The sequence below is a fragment of the Watersipora subatra genome, chromosome 4, assembly GCF_963576615.1.
Source record: "Watersipora subatra chromosome 4, tzWatSuba1.1, whole genome shotgun sequence".
Lineage (NCBI taxonomy): Eukaryota > Metazoa > Bryozoa > Gymnolaemata > Cheilostomatida > Watersiporidae > Watersipora > Watersipora subatra.
In genome coordinates, this window is record NC_088711.1 from 32,828,930 (window position 1) to 32,845,964 (window position 17,035).

Sequence of the window (17,035 nt, forward strand, 5' to 3'; positions counted from 1 at the left end):
TTACAGTCTATTTTTAAGATTTTGTAACAGAATACTTTACAAACTATTTTTTTAACTACAAATTATTTTTAATTATATAATAGATGCAACGCTATATAATACATACGATGTATTTTCTTTCACAAGTGCAGCAAGATATGCTACCATTCGAATCGAATTTGAGAATTTGCCTCGACTTCCCACGTTACGTTATATGGAATTTTTTACATAGTATGAAGTGAAAACTTTGCATAAATATTTTACGTTATGTGGAATTTACTTTATGGGAGGTAAACTTTGTAGGAATGCCTACCGTATGCTAAATTGAAGTTTCTGTGGTATTGTAGTATTTCCTGGGTTTCATAATGAGAAAATTGCAAGATGCACTGCATATAGTATTTTCAAAAGTATAAGCTGCAACTAGAAATTTAGAATGCATTGAGTAGGCTGTAACTGCAGGAGAAACACCAATGGAGAAAAAACTTTGATTCAATTGTAACTGTCAGCATATAATCCTCTGAAGAGACCAATGAGAAATGTAAAACAATGGCGATTACTGCATAGCATCTGGCACTGGCAAATGAGCACTCTCAGGCAGCTTACCACAATAACCACAAAACAGTACAATAAGGCCAGCTGCCTTGTCATACAAACATTTGAATGCACACAATTACTGTAAAACATTTATTTAAACACCATGACACTTTGTTTTTCAACCATTATCTCGTAGTGCGCTTTATTAAAGGTGGCATTCAAATAAGGGGTGGTGTTGTAGTTTTCAAAAGCCTCATCAGAATTTTGAGAAGATAAATTTGACTCTTTTGCGGGCGAGTCGAAAATCGCCTATAGTTTGCACTCTCCTTTGGGTGACGCGACAGTAACCCTTTTGGATACAAGAAATTTGCTAACTTACCTCCAACTTGTCATAGATCTCTAAATAAATATGCACAGAGACGATGATACATATCTCTACCTGTTGATATCTATTGCTTGCTATTAATCTACGATGATCTCATAGCCTGCGATGTAATTCGTTGGAGCTTTCAAGTCTTTTATTTCATTCTAAATTTGAAGGCATATTTTTATTTTATAATTATATTTAACAAGGTTGCATAAAAGTTCGTTGCACCCATTGATATGTTTGCTACAGTTTTCAGCCAAATGACTTTTTATGCGCAATAGAAAGCGAATTACCAGCATCGAGATATTGTCAGTCGAGTTCAGATTACCGCGATGATGCTATCGATTAATATGCTAAAAATCTGCAAAGTTACGGGTTATATAATATCAATTCATCAAATATATTACAAATAAATATTCAAGAACAAATGACAAACAAACCATATTTGTAATACATTCAGAAACAAAAATTAAAATTTTTGAAACAAAAATATTAACATCATTTGCTTGGTCAGTTGCGTTTTGATTGTTGCTTTCATTCGGACCCATTCCATATTTTTAGGCTGTTCAATACTTTCCGCAATGCCTTCTGATCTCAACTCCTATTCTGCACAGCTGAGCTAGTCAATAGTAGCGTCCAAACCATTTTTAGCGAAGCAAAACTTTTACGCGATGCCATTTAGAATACACAGTTCTCGCACAAATAAGGGGAAACCGGGTGTAATCAAAACAGGCTCAAAATGTCAGCCTCAAAATGCGTAGTAGTACAGATTCCATCATAAATACTAAAACTTTGTCCACATATATTGAAGTACCAAGACCGTGTTAAACAAAGAACTACTATTAGCCTGATACAATTAGTATTTCTATGGTGCCGCATTCAAAGTTTTAACGAAAGCGTTGTGAAGCGTTGAAAAATGGACTTCAATATGAACAGATGCAACGAATGCATTAATTATTATTGATTTAATCGAGTCAAACAAAGTGAATGTATGAACAAACCAGCCTCTTCACCTCGAATTATCTGTCCACAGAGACGAACAAGATTCTTGTTACTAGCAGCATAGTTTGAGCGAGGAAGAGTGTTTCTGCGCTGAAGTTTTCCTTTGTCCTGTCCACAACAGCTGTAAGGTGTGCTTTTATGTACATGGAATGGCAAAGATTAAGCCTTTAGCTTGTGTTGTAAAATATGAGGTGCCTAACGGAAAGCCCTCACATAGTTGAAGAATTATTCCTGATGACCTCCATTACAATTAGTACGGTTTTGTGGACACTTTGCAACTTACCCCTTGCTATTATAGATCCGTAAAGATTAAGAATGTCAAATAGAAGTAGCACTCAATTAAAGGATGGCACTATTTTTAACCTTTCTTTTATAGTGACGCTCAAATAAATGTTTTACAGTATATATGAATTCATTACAAACTCAGCAAGCACTTAACAATAGTTGGTGTAGATGGGTGTATTTTTCACATACGTCGAAGTATCAAGACCGCATTAAACAAGGAACTACTATTAGCCTGACATGGTTATTAATGATCTCTACTGTGGTTATTAATGATCTCTACTGTGGTTATTAATGATCTCTACTGTGGTTATTAATGATCTCTACTGTGGTTATTAATGATCTCTGTGGTTATTAATGATCTCTACGGTGGTTATTAATGATCTCTGTGGTTATTAATGATCTCTACTGTGGTTATTAATGATCTCTACTGTGGTTATTAATGATCTCTACGGTGGTTATTAATGATCTCTACGGTGGTTATTAATGATCTCTGTGGTTATTAATGATCTCTACGGTGGTTATTAATGATCTCTACGGTGGTTATTAATGATCTCTACGGTGGTTATTAATGATCTCTACGGTGGTTATTAATGATCTCTACGGTGGTTATTAATGATCTCTACGGTGGTTATTAATGATCTCTACGGTGGTTATTAATGATCTCTACGGTGGTTATTAATGATCTCTACGGTGGTTATTAATGATCTCTACGGTGGTTATTAATGATCTCTACGGTGGTTATTAATGATCTCTACGGTGGTTATTAATGATCTCTACGGTGGTTATTAATGATCTCTACGGTGGTTATTAATGATCTCTACGGTGGTTATTAATGATCTCTACTGTGGTTATTAATGATCTCTACGGTGGTTATTAATGATCTCTACTATGGTTATTAATGATCTCTATGGTGGTGCTTTCAGAGTTTCAACGAAAAAAGCTTTGGAGTTAGAAAATGGACTTTGATACAAAAAGAAACAACTAAAGAATTGCTTGTTACTGATGTAACCAAGTCATTATCAGTATGGCTTTGTGGACACTTTTCAAGTGACCCATTGCTATTACGGGTTCGTAAAGATTAAGAATATCAAATAGAAGTGGAATCAATCAAAGAGTGGCACTCTAATTTTTAACCCTTTTCCCGTAGTGGTGTTCAAATAAAGGTGGTGTTCAAATAAAGGTGGCATTCGAATAAAGGCGTCGTCCAATTATTACATTATAATCATATTATAGACTAGCATACTAGCTATCATAGTATCGACGATCACACTAGCTATCATAGTATTGACGATCATACTAGCTACCATAGTATAGATGATCATACTAGCTATCATAGTATAGACTATCATACGAGCTATCATAGTATAGATTATCATACTAGCTATCATAGTATAAACTATCATACTAGCTATCATAGTATTGATTATCATACTAGCTATCATAGTATAGACTATCATACTAGCTACCATAGTATAGACTATCATACTAGCTATCATAGTATAGACTATCATACTAGCTATCATAGTATAGACTATCATACTAGCCATCATAGTATAGACTATCACACTAGTTATCATAGTATAGACTATCATACTAGCTATCATAGTATAGATCATCACACGAGCTACCATAGTATAGACTATCATACTAGCTAGCATAGTATAGACTATCATACTAGCTATCATAGTATAGATCATCATACAAGCTACCATAGCATAGACTATCATACTAGTTATCATAGTATAGACTATCATACTAGCTATCATAGTATAAACTATCATACTAGCTATCATAGTATAGATTATCATACTAGCTAGCATAGTATAGACTATCATACTAGCTATCATAGTATAGACTATCATACTAGCTATCATAGTATAAACTATCATACTAGCTATCATAGTATTGATTATCATACTAGCTATCATAGTATAGACTATCATACTAGCTACCATAGTATAGACTATCATACTAGCTATCATAGTATAGACTATCATACTAGCTATCATAGTATAGACTATCATACTAGCTATCATAGTATAAACTAGCATACTAGCTATCATAGTATAGATTATCATACTAGCTATCATAGTATAAACTATCATACTAGCTATCATAGTATAGACTATCATACGAGCTATCATAGTATAGACTATCACACTAGCTATCATAGTATAGACTATCACACTAGCTATCATGGTATAGACTATCATACTAGATATCATGGTATAGACTATCATACTAGCTATCATAGTATAGACTATCATACTAGCTATCATAGTATAGATCATCATACTAGCTATCATAGTATAGACTATCACACTAGCTATCATAGTATAGATTATCACACTAGCTAACATAGTATAGACCATCACACTAGCTAACATAGTATAGACCATCATACTAGCTACCATAGTATAGACTATCATACTAGCTATCATAGTAGAAGTGCAAGTGAATGGGTAAAACTAAGTTCAGAAGATGCATTAGACAGGTTCTTCACATTCCCAATTTCCAGTATGTAATGTACATTGTTCTGTGCATTTAAACCGTGAGAAAGTGAGCTCACTGTATAAAACAGCATAAAAGATCTGTGCAAAAGCATTGCTTATGTACAAGTAAACCAGAGGCTTTCTACTCTAACTCTAGTTAAGAGCTTTCTCTAAAGTCTTTATTCTCATGTAGTACACTATTATTCTAGTATTACACTATTAACCTTTTGATTGCGAATGCGTATAAATCACAATAATGATGCGTACAAGATATATGCTACATAGTTTATTATAGAAACAAAGTTCTAAATGAACGCTACAACGAATATTAGTGAGTATAAAAATGCGTGACAAACAAAGTGAATAAACGGAAATGTATAAATTTTCTGTAATATTTAATTATTAGTACAATAACACCTAAAGTTGTGCGCAAAACCTCAAATAACAATATAAAAAGGGCAATGCTAGATCAAATATTCATAGTTCAGTGTTTACTGAGAGAAATGATGCAACTGGCCTCACTAGAACCTAGACAATCACTTGAGGTTCCGACTGCTAACTCAACTGACACAAATACAGCACCATGTGGAAGCTCCAAACAAAATGATACTTTCTCGAAATGAGATTTCCGTAAATACAACTGTAATTAAGTTGTATTGCATTATGCGATACTGTAAAATGATTCCAGGATGTAAGATCGTTATAATAATTATACAAGATATTACATAAATATGAGAAAAGGCTGTTAACCTGCAACTCACACATCGCAGAACCTTGCATTACAGTTATAAGATAACTCACTATACATGTAATTAGGTCATCTAAAATATGGTAGTATCGGGAAAGATTCAATATTAACCATGCAAATATATGAAACTCAGTCTGTTGGAACGAATTAAAACACTCATTTGGTCGAGGAGAGTAAATAAAGCATAAATATATTGCGTGTAAGATTTTCAAATATATAAACACAATATTCTGACGACTTGAAGAAATAAACAGTACTCGCTGGTGCACAAAAACTGTTACCACGGAAACATAGCTAACTAAAGAAATATTAACATAGGAAAACAATAGATAAGAACAAATACTAACAACAAGCTGTTCCAAAAGTTAGTTATTTTTATGAAACTGACCAAAGCTTTACATTTGCAGCACAGCACCGATAATACAGTTCATCTCTTCTTTAAATGTTTCATGTCTGAAAAGGACTCTAATGTCTGGCACATTAGTACGTGTGATGTCATTTCCGGCTACACCTTCCTTCTTATAAGTGGGCCCAAGCCAATGAGATTTTACCTAAATAAAAAGTAAAAATGCAGGCTGCTAGTCTGAGAACCAAAAAAGTCTTACATGGAAGACGAACAGTAACCGCAGTAACCGAGCACATGTAATGAAAAATGAAGAAATGTACATCACTAGTAGTTGAGTGATGAAGAGTTATTATTAATTAATGGAGAGACGTGTACTACTAGGGGTGGAGTGTACTACTAGGGGTAGAGCGTACTACTAGGGGTAGAGCGTACTACTAGGGGTGGAGTGTACTACTAGGGGTGGGGTGTACTACTAGGGGTAGAGCGTACTACTAGGGGTGGAGCGTACTACTAGGGGTAGAGCGTACTACTAGGGGTGGAGCGTACTACTAGGGGTGGAGTGTACTACTAGGGGTGGAGTGTACTACTAGGGGTGGAGTGTATTACTAGGGGTGGAGTGTATTACTAGGGGTGGAGTGTACTACTAGGGGTGGGTGCTAATATAACAAAGCAACCGCATGTCATTCAAGCTGAGAGCTACTTAGATTTCTAACTATGGCATGGCCAAAAAAGAGGAGTTATTTAAGCATACAGTCACAATACGTATTAGTACCACAAAACTACTTCCCACAAAAATGCAGCATATATGCCCGATTTCTTAACTCAAGATAACTTTTTAATTAAACATAATAAATATCTTAGTATAAAATAGCAAATTGCTACACAGAGATGAGTGAATATCAATGCTGGTGCAACGCTCTGATGACAGCTTCTGCAAACTACGGAAGATGAAGCATCAAGGTTTACCACCGCAGGGAGGAGAAAGGAGATCCGTGTAGATATACTTACTTCATCTGAAAAGCCACACTGAAGGACGCTGTTTCTAGCCAGCTCACACATATCACTTGCGCTCAACTTGAACACCTGAGCGGCAATGCTGTACTCCTCCATGAGTGGCTCCTGTCCAACAAAGCCATACACAAAACAGTGCTAGTGGCTCACGTACAGACGAGGAACGACAAGGAACTAATGCAACAAACTCAGGCTATTTAAACCGTGAGCTCTACCAAGTGCCTTACACAACCTATGGTTTTGGGCATGATTACAAAAAGCTAAAGAATGTTACCAAACTATTTTCTGTAAACTTATTACAGAAAATTACAGAAACTTGTACAAGTTTCGAAATACTTTTTCCCAAGATAAGGAGCATTCCATTGTGAAGCCTGTTATACAGAGGATGGCCTACTTGCGAAATTAATTCGTTCTGCAAGCCATTTTGTAAGTAGAAACCAATTTTACCAAATAAATACCCTAATCTGTTCCAAGCCCCATAAAACTTTGATATAACATTTGTATAAATTATAAATACATGTAATGGTTAAAACCAGTAACAAATACATGTTATAACTATACTACTACTTAATAAGTACAACAAGTACACATGGAAAAAAAAGTAATGACTAAAATTATGATCGGTTTGTTCACCTTTGGTCATCTAGACAAGACAAGGCTATGAAAAGCACTTTGACCAAGTGGGAGGAGGGTGGTCAGAAGAGGTGAGTGTTATGTTGTTGTCTTGGTTTTAATTAGCTCAGAATAAATGTTTTTTTAAAACGTAAATTAAGATTTGTTTACACCGACATGAACTGAAAACTATGCCACCATAGAGAAAACGCAGAACTAGAATTGATAGAAACAAAAGTTGTCCTACTCTGTATGTGATATATGACAACTTCAAATTATACAACGAATGACAACAAAATACTTGTCATTCACTGACTTTGGCTAGTAAATGAAACCGAGTGAGACATATGATGGTACGTATGTCATACCCATGGTACGTATGTCATACCCATGGTACGTATGTCATACCCATAGTACGTATGTCATACCCATGGTACGTATGTCATACCCATGGTACGTATGTCATACCCATGGTACGTATGTCATACCCATGGTACGTATGTCATACCCATGGTACGTATGTCATACCCATGGTACGTATGTCATACCCATGGTACGTATGTCATACCCATGGTACGTATGTCATACCCATGGTACGTATGTCATACCCATGGTACGTATGTCATACCCATGGTACGTATGTCATACCCATGGTACGTATGTCATACCCATGGTACGTATGTCATACCCATGGTACGTATGTCATACCCATGGTACGTATGTCATACCCATGGTACGTATGTCATACCCATGGTACGTATGTCATACCCATGGTACGTATGTCATACCCATGATACGTACGTCGTGTCACACCCATGAAACGTAAACGGGTAAAGGCATGAAATAAATAGATGGGTCAAAAAACAACAGGCCTTTCATATCCAGAAATATCTGTCGTAAGTTGAAGCAAAATTTCTAGAAAAAGACATTTTGTAACTTTAAAGTTTTGCATATAGTGCCTTTTGTAAGTAGAGACTCCACAGTATTACATATTAGTGTCAGCTATGGTATGAAATATTGTTTGTCAATAATTTCTTGTCCCAATTGCATAATAGTCAAGAATATTGCCCTCTCTTAACATAACCATATTAAAACTCTCGCCACCATTACATCACAAGTATGCTAGCAAAGAATATTCTAAAATGTTTCATCCTTTGATGATCATCTGGTTACTGGCTATGAAGTGTTGAAAGCTTTAGCTGTGACTTGGAACAGTCTGGAAATATGTTTGATCTTCCACTCAGTGATACTTAGCATTAGTTTCAGTTAATGCAAGCAAATAACCCACGGCTATCGGAATACAGGCTTCAGCATATATTAGTAAATTAGCATGAAAACTGTATACCATCTGATCCCATAAAAAGGTCGCAAACGAAATGCAGGATAAGTTCGGACACTTTTTATTCTTTCCATACTATTGTGGTGGACAAGGTAAGCATGTTCCGAGTCAGATGAGTTACCACTATTACTATAACTTACGGCATTATTATTATTGTTAGATATAAATACTCACTGTCACTACTACTATAATTGCTCAATAAATAATCATCAGAAGTCTACTGATCTACAATTTGTGAGACCTACATAGCTGTAATGCTTCTGATCATCGTGAAGAACAAATAGCTATAAAAATGTGCTTTTGAAAAGCGAAACTAAGGTCAACGTGAGAAGCAAACACATTTTTCATTGGCTCAACACAAACGGACGACTGTTTCCTTTCGATTAAGGGGAGACACGACATGCTAATTATACAACTACTCACCAATCAAATGTTTTGTACTAAGCCGCTAAAGCTGCTCTATTTTTGCAACCTTTTGTTTTGTTAGATACGTATGGCATATTACACTTTATAGGGTCGGCTTACATATGAGATAGGCTTATATGTGGGGATATACAGTAATATCTTATGAAAGAATAATCCTTAATTAGCAGGAATTGCGATTTCCTCAAATGTACGAGCTAGTGAACAAAAAGGGTGGGTTGGGTCATCGAATACCTTAGTGTAGTGAAACTGGAGAGGGTCATCTGTGGAGAGAGACACATTGAGACCTCTGCCAAAATACTCTGGTAGGGGATTCTTATTAATGGAAAGAAAGAGGCTGTTGTTGCTGAGAGGCGAGATGGCAATACCAATTTGAGCTAAGTAGAAAAGGTACTGCAAAACTGGTACCTACAATAGAAAACCATGGGGCTGCAAGTATATGCATGTAACCACTGGTAGTTCAAGCAGATAACCTTAAGAACTCATAATAGTGTGCAGGCGACACTTTCATTAGAATGGTATGTTTAACCCTTTCGCAGGTGAGTTTTTGAGCCTATTTCAGATCGTCCTGGGTGAATTAATTTTTCAAAAAAATGATATTTTTTTGCTACACTATGGTTGTATGATAGGTTTGTATCATATAACAAGGCATTGTACTAACAGTTTTACACCCTTTGTGCCTATATGAGCTATTTAAACTACCCTTACACAAGTAAATTTTCAAGAAAATTAAAAAATTTGCTTGTTATTGCGATAATGTTATATTGTTGAATAAAACATATTCTGTATTCATATTACAAATAAAGCATTTTACAAGTAGAACCACACTTGAACTACCATGGGACTGGTAAAATCATTGACATTGGGGTATTTGTCATTGCTAAGGTTTCTAATTACAGTCCAAACCCCATCATTACTGATTGCATCTCCTCCACCATCCCTTGGCCCAACAACAGAAGCATCGTCATCACTAGACTCATCAATTATATCAAAGTCCATTAGACTGACATCAGAAAAATTTGAGTCATTGTCTGAGTCATCAACTATAGAATCTGCCAAAACAAACTGGGCCCTTCGAGTTGATCTAGCAGGTCGTTGGGAAGATGAAGCCATGATTATAAAAAATGTTTTTTGTGTTCTCAAAACATCAATGCTTGGATCTCACTAAGTAAAAAAAGCACAAAGAAAGGGCATCGACGACGATCGTAAAGCATAAAAATCATTTCGGGGGAAAAAAGGCTTAGTATCTTACTGAGTAAAAAACATATCGATACTGATAACGATCGCCCAAAACGCGTTGAAATGAAAAGATACATGTCTAAAATATAGTTATTCAAGTTCTCACATGTGTTCTTTTACTTTAAAAGTATTTAATTTGATAGAAAAATGGACACAGACCAATAGCAAGTCTTTTTGTTCACATAAAAGCATAAATTTCGATTCGGGAGAAAAGGCTTAGTATCTTACTGAGTAAAAAAAACGTTGAAGGACGTTTGATAACGATCGCCCAAAACGAGTTGAAATGAAAAGATACATGTCTAAAATATAGTTATTCAAGTCGTCACATGTGTTCTTTTACTTTAAAAGTATTTAATTTGATAGAAAAATGGACACAGACCAATAGCAAGTCTTTTTGTTCACATAAAAGCATAAATTTCGATTCGGGAGAAAAGGCTTAGTATCTTACTGAGTAAAAAAAACGTTGAAGGACGTTTGATAACGATCGCCCAAAACGAGTTGAAATGAAAAGATACATGTCTAAAATATAGTTATTCAAGTCGTCACATGTGTTCTTTTACTTTATAACGTATTTAATTTAATAGAAAAATGAACACAGACCAGTAGTAAGTCTTAATACGTAATGCGTACGATATCGACATTAATGTCGCACCACCCACTAGGTTCGATATCGCAAAACGACATTAATGTCGCACCACCTGCAAAAGGGTTAACTGACAAAGATTCAATCAGACCAAAGAATTAGTTGGCAGAACAATGCAATAGCTTTGGCTAAGTACAGCAAACCTTTCTCAGATTCGATCATAGAGCAATAACACTGGTGTGTTTCTATGGATGAGCAGACAAACCTTACCTAGAGTTTATCATAGAGCAATAACACTAGTGTGTTTCTATGGATGAGCAGACAAACCTTTAGCAGAGTTGATCATAGAGCAATAACACTTGTGTGTTTCTATGGGTGAGCAAACAAACCTTTAGCAGAGTTGATCATAGAGCATTAACACTTGTGTGTTTCTATGGATGAGCAGTCAAACCGTTAGCCGAGTTTATCATAGAGTAATAACACTGGTATGTTTCTATGGATGAGCAGTCAAACCGTTAGCAGAGTTTATCATAGAGTAATAACACTGGTATGTTTCTATGGATGAGCAGACAAACCTTTCTGAGCAGAAGTCCGTGGGAGATGCTGTGACTGAGAAGGAAGCCAGAAAGGAGATGGTGAGCTGCACCAGCCTCTCCACAATGAGGTCTGAATACAAGTTTGTTAAGACCTCTGTCGCTACAATATCGCAAAGCAGTCAAAAAACAATAGTATTAAAAGCAATCAGTAGAGTGAAGAAGCTACGTGAGAATGAAGAAAGGGTATCAGAGAATAAAGAACACTACCAGAAAGAATAGAGGGTACTAACGAGAGCACTAGAGAGAGAGAGAGAGGGGAGAAAGGGGAGAGAGAGAGGGGGGGAGAGAGAAAGAGGGGGAAGAGAGAGGGGAGAGAGAAAGAGGGGGGAGAGAGGGGGAGAGGGAGGAGAGGGGGGAGAGGAGGGAGGAGAGGGGGGAGAGGAGGGAGGAGGGGGGGGGGAGAGGGGGGGGAGGGGGGGGGAGAGGGGGGGAGAGGGGGGGGAGTAAGTACAGGGTACTACAGTGCACCCTCAAGATACGATTTTAATTCGTTCCAGGTTTGGCATCGTACGGCGAAACAATCGTATGGAGGGGTATAGTAACCATAGTAATTTTATAATGCAAACATCTCCTGATAAAAATAATCAAAATTTAATATACGTAGTGTACATATTAAAAATTAGTAAAAAAATAATATATTAATCTTAGTAACTATAGTTACCCGCAGTAACTTTAGTATATTTAGTGTATTTATTGTTATGATATGCATTAAAATGCAACGTTGGAATGCGCTATGTGCATTAGTACAGTAGGAAGTTCTTCCCTTCAAGACAGACGTACGTATAACATAAACTTTAAACTTACTTAAAATGAATTTAGCTTACTATACAAAAACTTAAAGCTAAGCTTTAGTCTGTATTGTTATCTGTTTTACTGAATTTCAACTTTTTATCACTAAAGTTTTATCACTGATTAGTTTCTGGCTTGGTTTTTAATATAATTTTAGCCATTTTCATTAAAACCTTTTTCAACCTAATTCAGCAAAAAGCCCGAACGATGCTGTTTTTATGAGGAAGTGAATGTTTATTAGCAGGTTAAGAAAAGTTGTCTTTCTGTGAAAAGAGATTGCAACTCCAACTTTGCTACTGACGTTAAAAAAATATTAGTTTTAATCACAAGAGAATTGCTGACCTGAGAGAAATCGGTCATTGTATGACTTGCAAAAACTTTTTCAGCAAACAGCATTTTGACATCATTGTTATTTTGATGTACGTAATAAGCACACTGACTGCCAAATTTGAGCTCTGGCGAAAATCTCATTGAATTCGTATAGTGAAATAAGATTCGTATGGTGAAGTGAACAAATCATCATGTTCCATTTCGTAAGGTGAAAAAGTCGTATATCAGGATAATCGTATCCTGAAGGTGCACTGTACTAAAAAAATAGAAAGTACTACTACTAGAGAGTACTACTAGAGATAAGAGAGAGAGTGCTTCTAGAGAGAAAGTAAAGAGTACTATTATAGAGAGTACTAGTAGAGAGAGAGAGAGGGTAAAGAGTACCATCAGTGTTTAGCAACTACTACCAGGAGTAAAAAGGTACTGCAGGAGATTATACAGAGTGCGGCTTAAAAACAGTTGAAATCTTACCTCCTGAAGTGATTGAGCACTGCAATGTTTGCATACATGTACCATGAATAATATGAGTATGGGGGGTTCTCCGCGCTGTCCCATTCTTTTGGAAAAGGAGAATCCTTGTCAAATATTATACTCTCAGGCTTTGACTCATCGTCAACAGAGTCCAATCCTGAAACCTGTCAGTTACAAAGTCAATTTGCAATATAATATACATAATATAATATACAATAGTATATGCAGAGATAAAAACTATTATTATGGGGAAATGTATGTTTTGTTCAATGAAATTAAAATCGAAATATAACTAACCAAGCGGTTTAGCCATCTTATTGATGCTAAACGCCATGTTTGGATTTCTCAAAGACATTTCACAATATCTTATCAGAGCTGTCAGCTAGTGTAACATTATTTAGAATGTTTGAACAAAGTACTTTACGTTAGCCGTAGGAAACAACTTCATCAAAACCATAATTTTCGAGCTGGTGTCTTTCAATAGAAACAGCGAGACAATAGTTATTATATCAGAAAAACATTAATGGCATAACATTAACGGCGGTGCATGCAATTTATGACAAGCTACTTAGATGATGCCCGTTGTTGTTTGCTTGTTGGTGTGGACTCTAGGACTGTGTTATGTACCTATGGGTGTGGTCTCTGGGACTGTGTTTAGTACCTATAGGTGTGGTCTCTAGGACTGTGTTATATACCTATGGGTATGGTCTTTGGAACTTTGCTATGTACTTATGGGTGTAGTCTCTGGGAGTGTGCTATGTACCTATAGGTGTAGTCTCTGGGAGTGTGTTATGCACCTATGGGTGAGGTATCTTGGAATGCGCAGTTGAATGAAATCCCTAGTTAAATTGTAACAAAGTTTGTCTTCCAGAAATATGCAACCTAACTCTTAGATGTTCTTACGTTGAATGACAAAATAGCTGAGTTTCGAATCATTTATAGGAACATTTACATGAACCAGTGATAATAATCCCATAACCTCCTAAATCTGGTAACACAAATCCTAGTCTTATTACTTTCTTTATGAAAGTGAGACTATGACGCCACATACATGTTGCAGAAATGCATGAAGCTCGGGGTGACTGGCAGGATTGTTGGTCACTTCAAACAAAGGCATGAAGATATTCTCTAGCATCTCCTCAAAGTTATCAAGATGTTTATTGGCCTTGTAAATGTCGCTACAAACAAATATAGAAATCATAGAAACCCACAACTACTGGCTACCCGAGCCACATTATGTTACAAAGATGAAACAAATACATTTGATAGGCTAGAAGTAGAACGGGCGATATAGAATTACAAAGAACTCAGTAGGTAATAAGTCTCACACGCAGCTGTAGACCCAAGATATTCCTAGTATATTATTATTGGTTTGACTTATCCAATAACGAATAAGATAGAGTATATCTTAATCTACCCAAATCTCTTCATGTTTTCAAATACGGGTCGGAAACGTTTTTATAGTGTTTTTGGATTCCTTTCATGCACTCTATGTACTCAATAATATAGCGAAGAATATCTGTTGGTGAATGATTGAACATTTATTCATTTGGTCTTACGCCTATCCATGAATGTGGAATTGACCTATGCATGAAATTGTCAAGGACATTCGATCAACATGGCATTACTCTATTGATGACTCATGAAATGCAGAGTTGCCTGATGCAAATAATTTAGCCTCCAACACATTTGTTTAAAAGCAAGCATTCCTGGATTGTAGTCTATAAACGTTGTAACTGTTTATAAAAATAACAACTTTGGCTTGTAATGATGCATTGGTACGCATGTGTTCCTTGACCGTGAATGGACTCTAGCTGACTCTGTTGTCTACCCAAATAAAAGTTTAAAAAAACCATAATTCCACTATAATTGTGACGGATGTGTGAGTACAGCCCAAACCTCCTATGAGTAGGCGATCGTAAAGCATCCTAGTATTTCATAACCGTACAAACTTACATCAGACTTTCAAATGACATGTCACAAGATATTTCAAGTTTTAATTTATCTACAAAGGCAAAATAAACAATCTAAACTCATAAGGACATAGAATTCACAAGCTTAGAACCTACAATAGCCTAGGGATCTGTACCATCCATTTCACATTAGGTGAGTGCACTTTGAATCTTATAGCCCAAATAGCGAGCTCATCCCACTCGCTGCGAGATCGGCCATAAATGGAGAGGCGACACTCCGCACTCTGGTACTTGCTCTCCTCCAGGTCACTCATCACTTCCTGTTTGAAAAAGGCATAAGTTAAAATCAGCTGCCTTCTACTGCAAACGTTCTAAAAATTATGCTTGCAATTGCATATGACTTCCATGCAAGCCAGAAACACACCACACCTAGCTTATGCAAGCCTCAATGGAGTATTTACAAGGGGAATAAAACGTTCAGAAACATCTAATAGCTTGAGTGCTGTTTCACCAAATATATTGCGCCTAAGGAATAAAAGCTTACTATTCTCCCATGTTATAAACTTGAGTAACGAGACATTTCTCTAGAAAATTGTTTTGATATAATAAAGAGTCAATTTGTATGCAATTTGTCGCGGAGAATACCATAGACACTTTCTAAAGGATGCCTGTGGGGCTCCTTTCCTAGTTAAATGCATCAACTCTCAGAAACATCTCGATGCGTTTGAATATCGGAAATGTACTGTAAAACCTTTATTTGAACGCCACCTTCATTTGAATGCCACATCTAATGAAAAGGTACTATAGAAGAATTGACAAATACAACCCCACGCTTTAATTGAACGCCACCTCTATTTGCCCGTCACTCAGACATTCTTCGATTTTTATGAACCCATAACAGAATGTGGTCAGTAGAAAAGTATCCACAAAATAGTACTAATTATTACTCAGTTACATTAATAACAATTATTTTGTTGTTGTTGCTGCTGTAGTATATGTCATGATTTTAGTGACAGTGTGCCATCAAAACTATACTCTGATTCGATGTCACTAAGTTATAAATCATATTCACTGTTTTCTAATTAATCCATTATGTGGTTTACAATCTGACCTGAAGACTTTAAAGCATTTTGATGAGCGATGAGAACACTCTTTAAGAACGCCGTACGATGTAATAGCAACCGTTGTTATGGGATATTCTAGCTTCGAGTGTTAAAAACGTTTTTAAAAATTAAAAACCTAATTTTCGTTTTCTAACACCCAAGCTTTACAGTTTTTTCTTTAAAACTTTGCAAATGACACCATTGAAATAATCAATAACAGTACCATGCTAATATTTTATAATAAAAATAGTTCCTTCTTTGATTGGAGACTGTCTTTGCCGCTCAACCAAGTGTGGTTGGGTCATGCCAGTAGAGTTTGAAATAGCCCCACAAACTTGACTTGCAGCTATGGGTTGTGCCGCCTTTTCCTTTTGTTGGACAATCATCCCCAATTGCTTTGTGTGTAAAGGAGTGGCTCCTCTCAGTCCTCCTGCTGGATTTCTCTGCTGGTTTGGCTCTGCTGGTTGCCATCATGCACAGCCCCAGCCTCTTCTAGATTTGTACCACACACTCGCTGATTGAAGAAAACTCAGTAGGTAGGGATAATTATCCAGATGGTCCGATGTGGCATCAGCGTATTTGCTGTTTCTCTGGTTGTGAATTAGAGGTGCCTTGGTATGCCCGCATCAGCTGGGTAAGTAGCTGGTCCTATTTGTCATGGACTCATGTTAGCAGCAAAGCTAGCGTGTTGGCGAAGCTTCTAGTCTCTGGTTATTCTTTCCAATATCCCGTTCACTTGCGGGTGATATGGGATGGTGTGGGTTTTGTCTCGGCTGAACTCAGCTGACCGAGTTCAGTCATCAGTTAACTTTTAAACTATGATCCTAGTCCGTATATATCTGCTCTGGCAGCCCCATGAAACAAAACACCATT

The 17,035-nt window shown here is 36.4% G+C and overlaps 1 protein-coding gene across 2 annotated transcripts in view; it reads right to left on the reverse strand.

The window, feature by feature from the left end:
- Positions 1-4,930: 4,930 nt before the first annotated feature.
- Positions 4,931-17,035, reverse strand: part of LOC137394981 (AMP deaminase 2-like) — an 86,244-nt gene continuing 74,139 nt past the window's right edge. For both annotated transcript variants that reach the window (XM_068081758.1, XM_068081759.1), the window contains 7 exons: positions 15,216-15,379; positions 14,198-14,324; positions 13,147-13,310; positions 11,536-11,656; positions 9,373-9,546; positions 6,762-6,872; positions 4,931-5,958 (listed from right to left, as the gene is read on the reverse strand). In XM_068081758.1, the coding sequence (XP_067937859.1) occupies positions 5,803-5,958; positions 6,762-6,872; positions 9,373-9,546; positions 11,536-11,656; positions 13,147-13,310; positions 14,198-14,324; positions 15,216-15,379 (1,017 nt within the window). In that variant the 3' untranslated portion in view covers positions 4,931-5,802. The remainder of the gene's footprint in view (positions 5,959-6,761; positions 6,873-9,372; positions 9,547-11,535; positions 11,657-13,146; positions 13,311-14,197; positions 14,325-15,215; positions 15,380-17,035) is intronic.